This window comes from Argentina silus (genome assembly GCF_951799395.1).
Source record: "Argentina silus genome assembly, chromosome: 11".
NCBI lineage: Eukaryota > Metazoa > Chordata > Actinopteri > Argentiniformes > Argentinidae > Argentina > Argentina silus.
The window spans coordinates 5,686,105-5,703,295 of record NC_139665.1 but is presented as its reverse complement, the minus strand read 5'-3'; the positions used below and the strand labels follow the sequence as shown (position 1 = coordinate 5,703,295).

The 17,191-nt window shown below is 45.0% G+C and overlaps 3 protein-coding genes across 3 annotated transcripts in view; 1 reads left to right on the top strand and 2 right to left on the bottom strand.

Annotated features, from left to right (window-relative positions):
- The window catches only part of zc3h4 (zinc finger CCCH-type containing 4), a gene marked incomplete at its 5' end in the record, with an annotated part of 128,263 nt that overhangs the window by 100,486 nt on the left and 10,586 nt on the right, over window positions 1–17,191 (bottom strand). The window lies entirely within an intron of this gene.
- Window positions 606–15,381, bottom strand: hif1al (hypoxia inducible factor 1 subunit alpha, like). Its single transcript, XM_083680447.1, has 15 exons — window positions 15,072–15,381; window positions 9,014–9,213; window positions 8,388–8,539; window positions 7,267–7,351; window positions 6,924–7,048; window positions 6,162–6,349; window positions 5,677–5,783; window positions 5,219–5,366; window positions 4,475–4,686; window positions 3,897–4,060; window positions 3,411–3,506; window positions 2,954–3,069; window positions 2,588–2,678; window positions 2,288–2,408; window positions 606–1,962 (listed from the first exon to the last, which is right to left on the bottom strand). Exons 1-15 carry the CDS (start codon window positions 15,101–15,103, stop codon window positions 1,889–1,891), a joined length of 1,911 nt encoding a protein of 636 aa, XP_083536573.1. The 5' UTR covers window positions 15,104–15,381; the 3' UTR covers window positions 606–1,888.
- uqcrb (ubiquinol-cytochrome c reductase binding protein) overlaps window positions 13,336–17,191 on the top strand; it is an 87,626-nt gene continuing 83,770 nt past the window's right edge. Inside the window, exon 1 of the mRNA XM_083680456.1 lies at window positions 13,336–13,339. The gene's annotated coding sequence lies outside the window, so the exon portion shown is untranslated. The remainder of the gene's footprint in view (window positions 13,340–17,191) is intronic.

Sequence of the window (17,191 nt, the reverse complement as noted above, 5' to 3'; positions counted from 1 at the left end):
TGGCAGCGAATCACTACTGTCCACTCAAATCACAGGAGATGAAGAAAGTTGACTACATGGTGCTCCCTAGACTCCTGTGTATAACTCTATAGGGCTATCTCTGAACTGGAACCTTGCCTATTATTGATTACGACAGATGTGTAGTCGTTGGGAATGGTTATCCATTTTCCTTTGTTATGATTCATTGCATTTGAAGCCTACCATTTTCATTTCTATTATTTCATATGTGGCGGTCTATTGTACACTTCGTTTCAAGTTCAATGCATTTGTTTATGGAATCGTTCACCATTACTCAAACCTGGACGGATCTGTAAACCGAGTCAAGAAACAGAGTGAGTATCAAACACAACGGTAACGAATGGCTCAAGTTGTATGGTTTGGAATGAAAAACGTGTTGAGTCTATATATTGGTGTCTAGTGGCTTATGGAATTTTGCAAAAAGAAGCACTACATAGGGAAAAACATTGGAAACAAACATTTATAAATCACTGCAGCATTCCTTGAATAGGTGCTCCATTAACACATTGGTGTCTAAAACATCTTTATTTTAGTCAATAATACATACAAGGCAAACAGTTAAAAAAAGAGACACTACGGTCTTAAAAAATAAAGTAATATGATAAAAGGCACATTTTATATCTGGAAGTAAATGTGTGATGTAAACTACACTACCTACAATGGCTGTAGGCTACTTCTTAGTTAATTGTTTGCATGAAGAGCAAAATACATTCTTAAGAATTAATCAAGGCCCAAATGGCACTTAAAAAATGGTTTTGATATGTTCTTAAGTTCCAGGGCAGCGCTTACAGTGTCTATATGATATTTTCTCATTATATCCAAGACAAATCTAATTCATTAATCTCATGAACCCATCACAGGATCATTTTAATACTGCAATATTCATTAAAATGCAACAAAAAAGTGTGCTTTTAACCAATATTTCTTAATTAACAATATGATTACTGAGTTATTTATATTCCTATTCTCAAACAATAGAATAACTATACAGACAGACAACAATGGTTTTGTAATCAATGACAAGATGTTACAAAATCATTTCTACTGTGAATATATGAATCAGTATTTCAGCTATTGGTCAACTTTGCAAACAAGCAACCATACATACTCCAACATACTCTAAACAGACACAAATGCAAATTGAGTAACAAGATTATTATTTGCAGTAACACAAAGTTAATATTTGCAGCACAATAAAATAACAATACACTGTGGATTTTACAATAGTAGTCCCAGACACAATAAGCAGGCATACAAACTCATATATTGTAGATAATTTTTCTACATTTGAGTAAGTAAAGTATTTAAAAAAACATGATATGCCACTGAAATAACTTGTCTGTTTGTTTGTACGTTGGAAAGATGTGTCAAAAGAGTGACGTAGATTTGAGGCACAAGGTAATACAACCACCTGAACACTGCTCATCGGCTTGTCTTGTCTGTCAACGATTTGATCCTTTATTAGAAATGATCCATGTATGCCACTGAGAATTGCGAGGTATGTTGGAAATATGGTGTAATAGATAACCAATGTTCTCTGATAAAACCAAGTGATGACTTTTTCAGACTCTAACAATCTAAGAAGGCGTCACTGTAACAAACACGACTCTCGTTCCTAAAATGCCCTTGTTTGTCATTTGACATACTGAATGTTGATGTCTTGGTCAGGTTTGTGTGTGTGTTGTTCAGAGGTCTGTGTGTGTGTTGAACTGTATATTCATGGCTCTAGGATGTATTATTCGAACATTTGACATCAAAGAGAAGCTTTGGGGGTGCTGGGAGTGGGTGTGTGCGCTTGGTTCTGGTCTTGGTTCTCGTCTGTGAATGTTGCTGAGGCTGGAAGGACATGATTGGCTGCTGCTCCCTTCAGTCAGAGGTGACAGGGCCCCATGTCTGGACCAATGGGCTCAGGGGGGTGGGACATGAAGATGTCCTCCATCAAGGCTGGGGTAGACGATGGGGGAGAGGGAGGATGATCATTTATATTGATCAGTAAATACTTCCAGCAGGCTATTTTCTACATGCATGCATATGTGTGTGTGTGTGTGTGTGTGTGTGTGTGTGTGTGTGTGTGTGTGTCTTCTAGCAATGTGACTGCCAATGGCCCCTGGTCTTAGCATAAATGTTTTATTTATTTATTTATTTATTTTTTATGATGACTGATGTATAGACGATAGACGATTCACAAATTTAGACAAATGTACTTGTTGTAAGTCACTTTGGATAAAAGCGTCTGCTAAATGTCAAAAATGTAAATGTAAATCTGTACCTGCAGTGTCACAGAGTCCCTGCATCCCCCCGAGGACGGGGTCTCTGTCCGTCAGGAGTTGGCTCCTCCCAGAAGGGCGGAGCTCCAGGTCTATCTCGGGGTTGTCACTCATCAGGCAGCCCTGAACATGCAGTGTAATGTTACATCTCATACACTGCTTTGATAACTACAACTCCCCCAAACCCCCTCCCTCTCCTCTCCACCCGCCCCCCAACCCTCTCCCCCACCCTCTCCTCTTCTCCCTCTCCAACCCTCCCCTCCCCTCTCTCTTCCTCCCTCCCCCCATCCCTGTCCTCTCACCAGTAGGGTGTGTCTGAGCAGCAGTTGGTGCTCTCTGTCTCTGCCCTTTGTCCCCGGCTGCGGGGGCGTGTCCTCATCCTGCTCCAGCGTCCTATCAGAGAACACATCACACTCAGCTTCTCAACATTGCTCCAATAGCGTCATCATCGCCTCGTTTAACTCTGCCCTACGGTTTGGTCAAACATAACTTGACATCCCTCAATATTCCTTGTTCCTGAACATCACTGTGACCGAATGAACTTTATTATCTATATCTAAAGTTATTCTCAACTGTAATAATGAAGATGATGAGTTGGAACTTCTCAGAGGGCGCATAGAAGCGGCCTGTTGAAACTTTTAGATTAGCCGCTACCCAGGGTCACCCACCGTTTCCTGGAGGCGGTGGTGGGGCGGTTGGGGGGGGGCTGGGGAGGGAGGCAGGTCAACTGGAAGTCATCGTCCATGGAGATGTAGGGAGCCAGCATCTCCAGATCCATGGCCTCCTAGGAGCAGAGACACCAGGGGTGTGAGTCAGCAGGGGGATCCCTCTTTCACCTCTCACTACCCCCATCACTCGCTGTCACTCTTTCCCTGGTTCTAACCCTTCTTTCCCTCTATCTGCCTTAGTCTGTCTACTGGTCTGCATTTCACTCCGTCTATCCTTATTTCTCAGCTTCCCATTCCCATTCCCGGTCTCTGTGTCTGTGTGTGTGTGTGTGTGTGTGTGTGTGTGTGTGTGTGTCTGTCACTCACTCACTCACTCACAGGAAGTGGAACAACAAAGAAGCACTGTTGCAGTATGGTCTGGGTGTACATGACTAAGTGGTTGAGCAGTCAGGTCTACCTCCAGCTTGTCTTCTTTCTGCACACTCCCATCTGGACGGACAGCAAAGATCTCCTCCACCTCCACAGCGTCCCCTGGCAGCTCGTCACTGGCGCTCTGACAGAAGAGACAGGAGTTATATGAAGCACAGAACAACATAGGAGTCACAAACAGTCCTAGAAAGTACATTAACTCATTTAGTGCCGAGGGTGAATAAAGTCACCCAAATTGTCAACATTCTGGAGTGCCAACGGTGACTTTATTCACCAAAAATGCAGAAATGATGGTGCTTCATTTTGTAGCCAGTCAAAGTACAAGGTAAACACCACATAAAACACTTGGCACTAGGTGGTGAGTGTTCCGGAACACTTTGTCAGTTAGTGAGTTAAGAACAGGGACATTATGAACTCATAAGGAGCCCGTACGGCAAATCTCTACGGGGTAGGTTCCTCGGACTGAATCGCACTTTCGAAGGAGGCTCTCTATTGAGGATACCAAGGTTCTTACCATGGCTGCTGATGATGAGGGTGAGGAAGGTGAGGAGGAGGATGAGGTGCGCTTGTCAAAGATAGGAGAGAGGAGCTGCCGCAGTTCTGGGGTGCAGAGGTCCTGAGGGAAGACTGGCAGGGAGTCTGGGCTCGCTGGAGGGCCGAAGGACAGCTCTGCAAAGTCTGCAGATGACACACACACACACACACACACACACACACACACACACACACACACACGATGGATTTTGGACAAACACTCAGAATGCTTTTATGTTTTTTTTTTTTTTATATTTAACCTTCTATTTACCATACATTAGTCTCTACAGTCTTCACTTGTTTTCTGCTTTGACTGTTTTAAACTCCCATGACTGTTCTACTTGTTGTTATTGTCTTACTGTGTGTTTTGTCTCGTTATCTTTTAATTGTTTTTATTCATAATCCTGTGAAGAACATTGTTTTGCACCAGTGTATGAAATGTGCTCTATAAATAAAGTTTGATTTGATACACAGGCATTTCCTGTTACATTTACACTTGCCTGGCTGTTTACGTGTGTCTGTGTGTGTGTGTGTGTGTGTGTGTGTATAAATGTTCACCTGTATGAGGTACAGTGGTGTCCCCTGATGATGGAGCTGGCAGGTCCTCTGGTCTCTCCTTCAGCCTGAGGAAGAGCTCTGTGCTGCTGCTAGTGTTGTTGTTGTTGTTAGCACTGGTGCTACTGTTAGCATCACACAGCATCTCCTCTGGGGCCTCAGCCTTGCAGCGAGTCTGCTCCACTGAGAACACAACGTCTGCCTGCTCAACCATACTGGGGAGAGGGTGGAACAATCTTTACATTACCATTTACAAATATTATTATTTACAAATAAAGGACATAATGAAGAGGAATATTATTTATTATATTTAGCTATTGACTTTATTTATTTTTAATATGGACAAAGTTAAGTTGCTCGCTCTATCAATTGAGCCACACAACAGAGAGAGGCAGCAGGGTGAGGTAGGGCAGCAGAGAGAGGCAGCAGGGTAAGGTAGGGAAGCAGGGAGAGGCAGCAGGGTGAGGTAGGGCAGCAGGGAGAGGCAGCAGGGTAAGGTAGGGAAGCAGGGAGAGGCAGCAGGATGAGGTAGGGCAGCAGAGAAAGGCAGCAGGGTGAGGTAGGGCAGCAGAGAGAGGCTGCAGGGTGAGGTAGGGCAGCAGAGAGAGGCTGCAGGGTGAGGTAGGGTAGCAAAGAGAGGCAGCAGGGTGATGTTGGGCAGCAAGGTGAGGCAGCAGGGTGAGGTAGGGCAGCAGGGTGAGGTTGGGCAGCAAGGTGAGGCAGCAGGGTGAGGTAGGGCAGCCGTACCTGAGGATGAAGTTGAGGCAGACCACAGCCTCTGGTTGAGAGGTCTTGTCGTTGTAGAGGACCGTGGCCTGAGTCTCTGTCCACACGAAGCCCCCACTCCTAGCCAGGAAGCGGTAAGGCCCGGTGCACACCTGGCCTTTGGACACAACTGGAGGGAAACACAGAGGAGGAAAGGTCCAATACTGATACACACACACACACACACACACACGGCTCTCTCCACACATACAATTGGGTTCACGCACACAGATAAACATGCGCGCATGCGCGCGCACACACACAAACACACACACACACACACACACACACACACACACACTTAGCACTGTGTGGCTTAGCAGTAACACATCCTGGGAAAGCTGTCAAAACAACATGCAGTCCCATGAAGCATTGGGGCAGACCATTGTGTTCTACTCAGACACAGAGTCACATCACATTCCAGTGTTAAAGGTTCTCACGCGTGTGCAGGCTCTTGGTCATGTGAGCAGAGTCCAGGGCATGATGGAATTCATAGGCGGATCGTCCAATCAGATCATCAGGTTGGTACCCCACCAGCTCTGCTACCCTGGAGAGGCAAGGGCATGAGAGCTCTTTCCTAAAGCAAGTGTGTACTCTATGAACACCCGTGTTTGTGTGTGTGTGTGTGTGTGTGTGTGTGTGTGTACTCTATGAACACCTGTGTGTGTGTGTACTCTACGAACACCTGTGTGTGTGTGTGTACTCTACGAACACCTGTGTGTGTGTGTGTGTGTGTGTGTACTCTCTGAACACCTGTGTGTGTGTGTGTGTGTGTGTGTGTGTGTGTGTGTGTGTGTGTGTACTCTATGAACACCTGTGTGTGTGTGTGTGTGGGGGGGGTGTATTTTATGAACAGCTGTGTGTGTGTGTGTGTGTGTGTGTGTGTGTGTGTGTGTGTGTATGTGTGTGTACGCTGGGATCTCACCTCCCCTCGCAGTGTGTGAAGCGCAAGTCCATACTGTGGCGTGTCAGGAAGGTGCTGCGGTCCAGAGGGAACTCCACGCTGGAGGGGTGGGGGATGGGCTCACACAGCACTGTCATAACACCACCAGCAGGGGGTTCTGAGGGCTCCTCAGGTCTGGGAGGGCGCATGTAGCCTGTGCAGTGTAGCACCTTGACACAGAGGGACAGCGGAAGTGTACAGAGTCAGAGCTCACAGCTATACACTGAACAGATTCAACAGTGATAGACACACACACATGTTCATACAGTGCATTGTATACACACACACACACACACACACACACACACACACACACACACACACACACACACACACACACACACACACACACACACACACACACACATTTCAGTGGTATCTGAGCAAACAGCCAGGGGGACTTCCACTGTCATGGCTTGTTAATCATGCAATGACTAAGGATTCATCTGAACCAGAGCAAATTATGTGCAGAAATGGTGTGTAGCCTTATTATGACACAGATCATTTGCAAGACAACCCAAAATAAACCACCCCCAGTAAGGCTCAGGAAATTGTGACTCAACTCAACTCAACACCACACACTCACACTCACACTCACACACTCACACTCACACTCACACTCACACACTCACACTCACACTCACAGGTCTGCCAGTGACCATCTCTGGCTAATGCTAATGCCAAACGAACGGCTGAGCCCAGGCTGGAGGTCCAGTAGCTTTGTGGTGAGGTGTCTAACCGTACCTTCCAGGTGGCAGACCTGATGTTGACGGTGCGCCCTCTGCTGGTCAGCGTGCTCTTTACCCGGAGGAAGAAGTTCCTCTCTGTGTGCTGCTGCAACCTCCTCTTCTGGGAGCCACCTGTGGGGGCTAAGACAACATGGAGAGAGTTTGACAAATCAAGTTTTTTTATGGTGTTGTGGACACACACACACACACACACACACACACACACACACACACACACACACACACACACACACACACACACACACACACACACACACACACACACACACACACACACACACACACACACACACACACACACACACACACACACACACACACACAGGTTATTTTGTCACCTGGTCTGGGGGTCAGGAAATCTCGTAGCTCCTCTTGATCACATGGGTGGACAAAGTCATACACACTCTGGCCCAGCAACTCCAACTTAACAACAACACAATAACACAACCATGTTAGTTCAACGGGCCTTATACATCCACCATGGGTTAGGCTAGGGTTAGGGTTGCAATACAATGTCAACCAGTTTCTCCCCCCTAAACACAACAGTACAACAACCATGTCAACACAAAGTCATGGATGTTCTGTTTGTCGAAAACGACAAACAGAACATCGGCAACTCAGCATCCAAAACGAACTCAAACAAGTCAGGAAATAGAACCAAGAAAACAACACCACACATCAATAACATCATGTCCCAGGCACTGAACCCCACTACAGCACCAAGGAGATGAGCCTTTTATACAGTTGTCGTTTACATGCAGCTCACTGGAAAGCAAGTATTAGTCTTAGTAAAACAAGTAAGGAACATCAGAAGTAGTGCGTGTGTTTGATACCATTCCTCATTCCGTTCCATGCTTTACAATGTGCCCGTCCTCCGATTTCTACCCCCACCAGCCTCCCCTGACATATGTCTACCTTTTGTTGGTAATCCATCCAACGTGTCTTGGTTATTTTTGTTCAGTAGAACTTGAGAGCTCTGACACTCAGACAACCACAATGTATTCTTAGCTCTGTTGATGAAAACAACTAAGTCATGTACATGTGATGTGTAGGAACAATGTGTGTGGTTTACCAGACTGGATGTCACCGTGAGGCGATGACCATTTGACATTTCAGGTGGTTGCCGATGTGGGCGCCAAGAAATATGATTGGTTGTTGTAATTGGCTGGTTGTCAATGACAAAAGGTGTTTTGCGGATGAGACAAAAGATGTTTTTCTGTCTGAAATCGATAATGATCTGCTGGGTTTCAACTCATGAGCCATTGCCATTGTACTAAGTGGTCCTAGCCCTAACCCTAACCCTAACCCAGAAAGTTCAGATGGAAGTAGCTGCTATGGACTGTTTATTTAAAAATGATGTTTCCTTCCACATTTCAAAATGATCAAATGCAATTTCAATCACAATTTCAAATACAAATACTAAAATACACTAGTATTTGGACCCAGGTGATCCGCTCACCTGTGTGATGCCAATGTGTTTGCTGACGCTCTCTGACAGGTAGATCATGTCCCCCTCCTCTGTGATCACCATGACGAACCCCGCCAGCGCCCGCGGATAGAAGCTGTCTGCTGTCTCCTCCCCCTCTGTCAGTGGCTCCTCCTTCTCATCACCTAAGACAGAACACACGTCATTACAGCATACACACACACACACACACACACACACACACACACACACAATGACTGACTGTTAATACAGTTAGAAGATCATAGAATATGTAGGTAAGACTACCACAGCTTATCAGCTTGGAGAACGATGAAGAAAGTTGCAGTTTCTAGCATTCACAACTACTGAACTCTAATTGTACCCCCTACCCCCTGAGCATGACTTTACATCTGGAACGATCGGACAGGTGGAAATAAAATGGCGAAAACTCCTCCTTGCTCATCAGAGGGCATATTGGACAAAATCACCATATTATACCTGTCTACTTCTCTCAGAGGTACAGGAGTAGGTTGATTTGGACTTCAGTGTATGACTGGACAGGGACATGGACCCAGGACTAGCCAATGGAATCCCACCTGAACTAAGGAGGACAATGAGAACTAGCCAATGGACATGAGGACTAGCCAATGGAATCCCACCTAAGCTGAGGAGGTGTTGCATGCGCAGGAAGCTCAGCGCCACCCTCATGATGGCAGCCTTGTCCAGATGGGAGGAGACTCGCCAGGGGAGGGGCAGGGCATGGGCCAGCTCGTAAAACACCTCTGTCTCCTGGCCACGCCTACAGCGCGCAGCATCCCGGGAACGCACCTTCCGCTGTTCAAAATTGGACCTGGAGAGACTGGATGAGGGGGAGGGGAGGGAGGGGGAAGGTGGGAGAGGTGGAGAAGAGTGGTTCGGAAAGTAATAGAGGAGAGGAAAGGAGGAAGAAAGGTGAGTGAGAGGAGGAGTTGGAAGGAGAGAGAGGAGGAGGTAGAGAAGAGTGGTTAGAAAAGTAATAGAGAGGTGAGGAGAGGGAAGGAGGAAGAGAGGTGAGAAGAGGAGGAGGATGAACTCACATTTGAATATAGCCTTTCTGCAGTGTCAGAGCGTATTATGGTCTATTCTTAAACCATACATAAAACATAATGTATCCACAATCATACAACATCTATTCTAATGGCTCAAATATCAAATACAACTTTGGCATTCATTAGGTTTGGGTCGTATATTAGATATGATCAATATTGTGATATAAGGAGCGTATCCTGACTCTCTTACAGTAAATAGTCTGTAAAAGTGCTTAAATCTCCAGTTATGTGCATAACTACAACTGCAGTGTCCCACTTTTCGCAAGGCAAGAACATCGAGGGGTGAAAACACGTCTCTTTATTTCACCAGACAATTAACAACACCAGCGCTATGCGGCTGCAGTTCAGTCATTGTTTTCACTGTAGCACTGCTTACCGCTTGCAGTGTCCCATGTGCTGTTATAGTGTTCAAATGTTCTCCCAGTCCTACTCTGTGTCTGAGTGGAAGCTCCCTGAACCAGCTCCACCTTCCCTCTTCTCGGCCTCCCTCGCCCAACAAGGTCTAGGCAGGCTCTGTTACTCTGTTTACAATATCTGACCCCCATCTACTATCCCCCCCGCCCCCCGCCCCCCGCCAGACTGTATTCAGAAGCCCTCACTGGTCCTCTGTGGCTCAGTTGGTAGAACATGGCGCTAACAAACGCTTAGGTTGTGTGTTTGATTCCCGCTGGGACCATATATACTGAAAAATGTATGCACTTTTTCACTGCAATGTAAGTCGCTTTGGATAAAACCATCAGCTAAATGGCGTATATTACTCCACTCACCTCCACTCACCATCTCCTTGCTTCTGCCCTGGATGTCTAAACAGATCTATATCTCCATTTATGGCATAAGGAGTTCTATCCCATAGACAACCTACACATCTGTCAAAAGTTGTTTTTATAAAAGGCTGAAAGACGGGCAGAAATGCAAGATGGATGTGACAGCACACAACATTCACACAGTCTAAGAACAATACACAGCAGACCAAACAGTCAACCTGTTCATATAGCAGCAGCAAAAGGTTAAATCAACACTCAAAGTCACGCGTCCACATTTGCTGCTAAACGTGCCCGCTGTGCCTGCCCACCCCCTCTCTCCCTTCCTCCTGACTCTGAACACGGCTTTGAGAACAGCGTGTTCTAAGAACACTGGTTCCCCCGCGCACTCCCATAGAGCAGGGCAGGACTCAGCCCTCTGCACATGCACAGAGAGCTGCTCTAAAAGGTAATGTCAACACGCACGCACGCACACACGCACGCACACGCACACACTGCTGCCTCATGAAAGCTGACATCTTATCCCCTTTAAGAGCCCATCATCACCATTCAACCGCAGAGGACCCAGGTACCCTCCTCTGTCTGAGGACCCAGGTACCCTCCTCTTTCTGAGGACCCAGGTACCCTCCTCTGTCTGAGGACCCAGGTACCCTCCTCTGTCTGAGGACCCAGGTACCCTCCTCTGTCTGAGGACCCAGGTACCCTCCTCTTTCTGAGGACCCATGTACCCTCCTCTTTCTGAGGACCCAGGTACCCTCCTCTTTCTGAGGACCCAGGTACCCTCCTCTTTCTGAGGACCAGCCCAAAAAAAGTCCAGGGCCACGGTCTTGGTGGACCTACCCTGACCTGGGGCCATGGTGGTCCTACCCTGACCTGGGGCCATGGTGGTCCTACCCTGACCTGGGGCCATGGTGGACCTACCCTGACCTGGGGCCATGGTGGACCTACCCTGACCTGGGGCCTTGGTGGTCCTACCCTGACCTGGGGCCATGGTGGTCCTACCCTGACCTGGGGCCATGGTGGTCCTCCTCAGAAACGGATGGGTTGGTCTCACCCACGCGTTTTGCAGTGCTTATGATTACATCAAAGGCTTTGATACGCTGATTGGTCAAGGACGATCCAATCACCGATAAATTGATTTAGCATAACGCCCCTCAAGTGTGACGTAGTCACCATCGACCTCCAAGATGGAAGCGTTATACGGAGTGAACCAATCAAATTCAGGATGGGTCGCCAGGCAATCCGACTGCAACCCACGTCCTCCATCCACGTCTCTGAAAGTTAAACTTCACCCCCCCTGCCCAAAACACACAAACACAAATCTTGAAACTCATCAAGGTTGTCGAGGGGAATTCCACTAGACTAAACAAAAAGCATGAACAAAAAAATTGTCCTCCATATATTTATCCCTCCCAGCCATCATGATGTGCATAGGGGGAGGCAAACCAGGTCATAGGGTCTAGTGTCTACGGCATAGGGTCTAGTTTGGGGTTGTTTCTGGACAGGGTGACAGTCACTCTTACCTAACATTACATGAGCATCTGATCTCACTGCTCTTTTTTTCCACAGCTTGCAGGCTGCACTATGTAGGTAAGTATTTTCCAGACAACTTTTATGAGGGTTATTTAAAGAGAAATGATGGTACCATAGGCTACAAACTGTCTGTGGCATTGAATCAGAACGACTGGTATTTGCTTCACCACGAGTGAAGGTGGCTTGGTAACGCTATTAAAAAACTCCTAGCTCAGCGCTGTGTGTATTCTGGGGTTATGCAGACTGAATAAACTTCAAAGGACTGCCAAACACTCACATATTCATACTGTAAGTATCTGACCTCCTTGACTGAGTCACTATCTAGTGATCTCTATTTTGGCAGAGACAGAAGGAATTCCTGCTTGGAAGCGGAGGGAGAGACACATAGCATACGGAACACATGATGAATTCCAAAGGGTCCCAGTGAAAGAGAGGGTAATATAATTCTGAAAGAAAATAACTTCAGGGGCAATACTGTTGTTAACAGTTGGCTACAGCACAGATCTAGAGTCAGGATTGGGGAGAAGCCACAAGCTATCGGGTGATTACAACCTGAATCACAGCACCAAGTTACTCTATACTAACAATAAATCAAATACAAATGTTTATATCATTTGGACATGGAAATAATGTTCCTCATCTGTAAGTTATAAATAACATTGTTCCTGTGTAAAGAAACAATGATCGATCCGTTCCTTCTCCTGCATGGATGTGAGATTATCATCCTTTTTGTATGCTTTCATTTGGGGAAACCCACACTACAAGATGATCAACTCCTGTGTGTGACACACACACACACACACACACACACACACACACACACACACACACACACACACACGTTAAGGAGCTTGCTCACGCTGGGATCAGCTTACAGGAACACTGTGTCCTTGAGCAGCGCACAGAAGTGCACTGCTGGCAGATAGAGGTGACACTTTCTTGGCTGGCGCCTGTTATCACTATGCGAGTGTCCCGCTGAGCAGGGGGATATATTGGGGGATATATTTCAAGTGACAAACTCTGGTGTTGGCCGGTCAGGCGGGACAACCTCTCTCAGCGCCCCAGAGGCATGTACCTCCCCCATAGGCTACTGTCCCCTGGACCAGATCCAGGTGTTGTGCAATCAGGACGTTGTTGATTAGCCTGTGTGTGTGTGTATGTGTGTGTGTGTGTGTGTGTGTGTGTGTGTGTGCGTGCGTGTGTGTGTGTGTGTGTGACATGAGCTAGGGAACACAATATCCTCCTATGCTTTTCTGAGCCAGAGGGGAGAGGGCACACATCTCAAGACATAAAACCCCCAACAGAAAAAGCAATCCCCCCCCCCCCTGTGCCCATCCCCCATTCAGCATGGCAATTAGCCATTTAAGGCACGGTTTGGGATTCAATGGTCATTTCAATTCATAACAAACTCACTGCTGCTAGAGTCACTACTGCTGCTAGAGTTACTGTTGCTAGTGTATTGTGTTTGTGTGAGTGTGTGTGTGTGTGTGTGTACGTCTCACACAATAACAGGGTGGTAGAACAACTGCCAATGCATACTACAGAGTCAGGGAACACAATATCCTCATATGTTTTTCTGAGCCAGAGGGGAGGGAGAGGGCACACATCTCAAGACAAAAAACCCCCCAACAAAAAAAGCAAACCCCCATTCAGCAGGGCAATTAGCCATTTAAGGCACCGTTTGGGATTCAATGGTCATTTCAACTCATGACATACTCGATTGATTTCATTGTCTTTGTTAATTGAAAGTGCGTTGACCATTGTCTTTGTAAACAAACAATGTGATATGTTTACAACTACCAATATCATAAACTGTTACCATGTGTATTACTTATGCATCATAGATATATTACTGTGTAGAGTCACTGCTGATAGAGTATTACTGTGTATAGAGTATTACTATGTACTGTATAGAGTGACTGCTGCTAATGTATTACTGTTGCTAGAGTCACTACTGCTAGTGTATTACTGCTGCTAGAGTATTACTGTGTATAGAGTCACTGTTGCTAGAGTCACTGCTATAGTTTTGCTGTGTATAGAGTCACTGTTGCTAGAGTCACTGCTATAGTTTTGCTGTGTATAGAGTCACTGCTGCTAGAGTCACTGCTGTTGCTAGTGTATTACTACTGCTAGAGTCACTGCTGCTAGAGTATTACTGTGTATAGAGTCACTGCTGATAGAGTATTACTGTGTATAGAGTATTACTGTGTACTGTATAGAGTTATTGCTGCTAAAGTATTACTGTGTATAGAGTCACTGCTGCTAGAGTATTATTGTGTATAGAGTTACTGGTGCCAGAGTATCACTGCTGCTAGAGTCACTGCTGCTAGAGTCACTGTTGCTAGAGTATTACTGTATGTAGTCACTGCTACAGTATTACTGTGTAGAGAGTATTACTGTGTACTGTATAGAGTTACTGCTGCTAGTGTATTACTACTGCTAGAGTCACTGCTGCTAGAGTATTATTGCTGCTAGAGTCACTGCTGCTAGTGTATTACTGTGTATAGAGTCACTGCTGCTAGTGTATTACTGTGTATAGTCACTGCTAGAGTATTATTGCTGCTAGAGTCACTGCTGCTACTAGTGTATTACTACTGCTAGAGTCACTGCTGCTAGTGTATTACTGTGTATAGAGTCACTGCTGCTAGTGTATTACTGTGTATAGTCACTGCTAGAGTATTACTGCTGCTAGAGTCACTGCTGATAGAGAGTATTACTGTGTATTGCGATGTTACTGTTACTACTACATTCCGTGTTTTTTGAGGAGAGCTTGCGAGCAAGAATTTAATTTTTACTGTCATACAACCAGATGAGGTACAGTTGACAACAGAGTCCACATTGTCACTGCCCTGGCTATAACCTGACAATAATCTTATCATGCTTATCAATTTATCAATTTATCAGCAGCATGAGGCATTTATGTTGTATTTGATAGTCATAAGCCTACAACTAATTTGATTATCAGAGATATTAGAGCTTATAAAGAGATAGGGATATTGTGAGTAAAATTTGGCTGCTCTGGGTATCTTATCTTGTCACTTTCGTAAATAATCATGTTGCAAATCAATTCTCTAAATGTTTCCCTATGTAACTGTAACATAAAGGTCTAATACAACGCTTGTTTCAAGATGTTTCTAACTGTAGCGATCGAAATGTGAAGATCAAAGACGCTAAATGAAAGTATTTGGAAATGGAACGGAACACATTTCTGGTTGACTTTTTGATGCCACATCAGAGCGTGTGTCCGAAGTTATCAGACAGACAATGCGAGAACACTTTCAATAGGATGTCTCATTGAAAAACACATTTAAGTATACATTTCCATACGATCTTACCGTTTCCCAGCAGGCTCTTCCTTCATATCCATATTCCAACAGTCGATGACTTGTGGCAGACTTCTGATGTGTTGTTATTATTGTTTCTGATCGCATGCTGGGACAGACTGTTCAATCCGAGACGCTCTTAGCCACGCCCCACGATTCCTTCTTGCATTTTCGCATCAGTTGTTACGTTCGTCTGCAACCTTCTCTTTATATGCACGATTCCACATTCATTTAAACGTTCAAGATTGATCAAAGCATGGACACTTACACAATCAATTCCCATTTAAATCCATATTAAAAGGGGCACAGCGCACACTTCTAACGCATCTCTACTCCTGCAATTGGATCAGCGGCATACTACCACCACCTACCGACTTGGATGAAGAAAGGGTGAAGTAGTCAAATAAATGGGACAGTATAATATTGGCTTGCCTTGAGAAACTGCCAACAAACACACAAAACGTATGAGCTCCCTCATGCAACAGAATGTTGTACAGCAATGAAATACTTATATTTAAGTGGGGCTAGTCTATACATTTTAAAGTAGGATTGAGGTGTTAAGGGTGTACATTTGTTGGAAAAGTTCCAAACAACAACATCCTAGCTAATAACAATATAACCCCCGGAAATGGACTCTTGTGTTTCTGCATGCAAGCACAATTTGAAGAGGCAGCCACCAGAAAAGAAAGGCGAAAATCGTTGAATCCATTTCCCCAGAACACCCCTGGCAGTACTAACATGTTTATATGCAAACCGAGTGTCTGGTAAGGACACCACATTTTATAAAAGCTCTTTTTCCGGACCAAAATAGCATTCATAAATTAAATCTCTCTTTCAAGGGATCTCATTCCCTGATAACTACCAATTAAACATATTCATTAAATATTAATTAATAAAGCTTTTAGAAAGCTTGAATGTTACATACTGGACCTTTAAAAGATGAAAGAGGTATCAAGTGGTCCATATAGAAACCCTTGTTAAGTATTGCAACCAAATATGCATACAGTTTAAAAAGTCTAAATAGTATTAAAAAAAACCTGAATGAAAGTTCATTAAGTGAAGTGAGTGGTTTAAGTGGAGTCAGTCTTCACGGTCTCCACAGACAGGTAGGATAGTAGGATGGACAGATGAATAAAAGACGGCTTGACCCCCTCCACCATGTTTCACAGATGAAGTGGTGTGCTGTAAATCTTGGGCAGATCCTTTTTTATCCAAATGTTCCTCTTTCACTCTGGTATTGCTATGATAATATTTTATCTGTCAAGCAACTGTAACCTGACTGTCCTTTTTGAGGATTAGTAGTGGTTTGCACCTTGCAGTGAAGCCGCTTTACTTCGGCTGGTGAAGTGAAATGGAACGATACGTATATACAGAGCCCTCCATAAGTATTGTAAAGAGGAAGCATTTTCTTTTAGCTTTATACTCCAACAGTTTGGATTTGAAATCAAACAATTACTATGGGGTCAAAGTAGAGATCCTCAGCTTTAATTCAATGTTTTTTTTTCTTCAGATTTTTAGATTCACCATTTAGAAAGTACAACATTTATTAAACATACTCCCCCTATTTCAGGCCTCTAAAAGTATTGGAACAAATCATATAATGTCCCAATCAAGTACCCATGTTTGGTATTTGGCATGCAATAACTGCCTCATGTCTGCGACCCATTGACCCCACCAGGCACTGGGTGTCTTCTCTTGTGATGCTCTGCCAGGCCTGTACTGTAGCCACCTTCAGTAGTTGTTTGTTTTGAGGGCTTTTTGCCTAAAATATTATCATCAGGAAATGAAATGCATGTTCCATTGGATTTAAATCTGAAGATTGACTCTGCCAGTCATGAACTTTCCGCTTTTTGGCCCCTAGTTAGTCCCTAGTTGCTTTGGCAGTATATTTGGGGTCATTGTCTGACTGCATGATGAAGCGCTATCCAATGAATTTGGAGGCATTTGCTTGAACTCGAGCAGACAAGATGTTTCTGTACGCTTCAGAATACATTCTGCTGCATTTAGCAGTAATAAGCCAAGATAGCCAGTTCTTATGGCAGCTATACATGCCCAAACCATACCACTCTCTCCACCATATTTCACAGATGAGGTGGTATTGCTGTAATTTTTTGGGCAGATCCTTTTTTTTA

Coding starts and splice junctions, on each gene's coding strand:
- hif1al (XM_083680447.1), bottom strand. CDS start 15,103: ATGGATATGAAGGAAGAGCCTGCTGGGAAACG. Junction 8,540..9,013: donor GCAACACCTCCTCAGCTTAG/GTGGGATTCCAT, acceptor GTTCTGTCTTAG/GTGATGAGAAGGAGGAGCCA. Junction 2,679..2,953: donor ACCACCGCCTCCAGGAAACG/GTGGGTGACCCT, acceptor GTTCTCTGATAG/GACGCTGGAGCAGGATGAGG.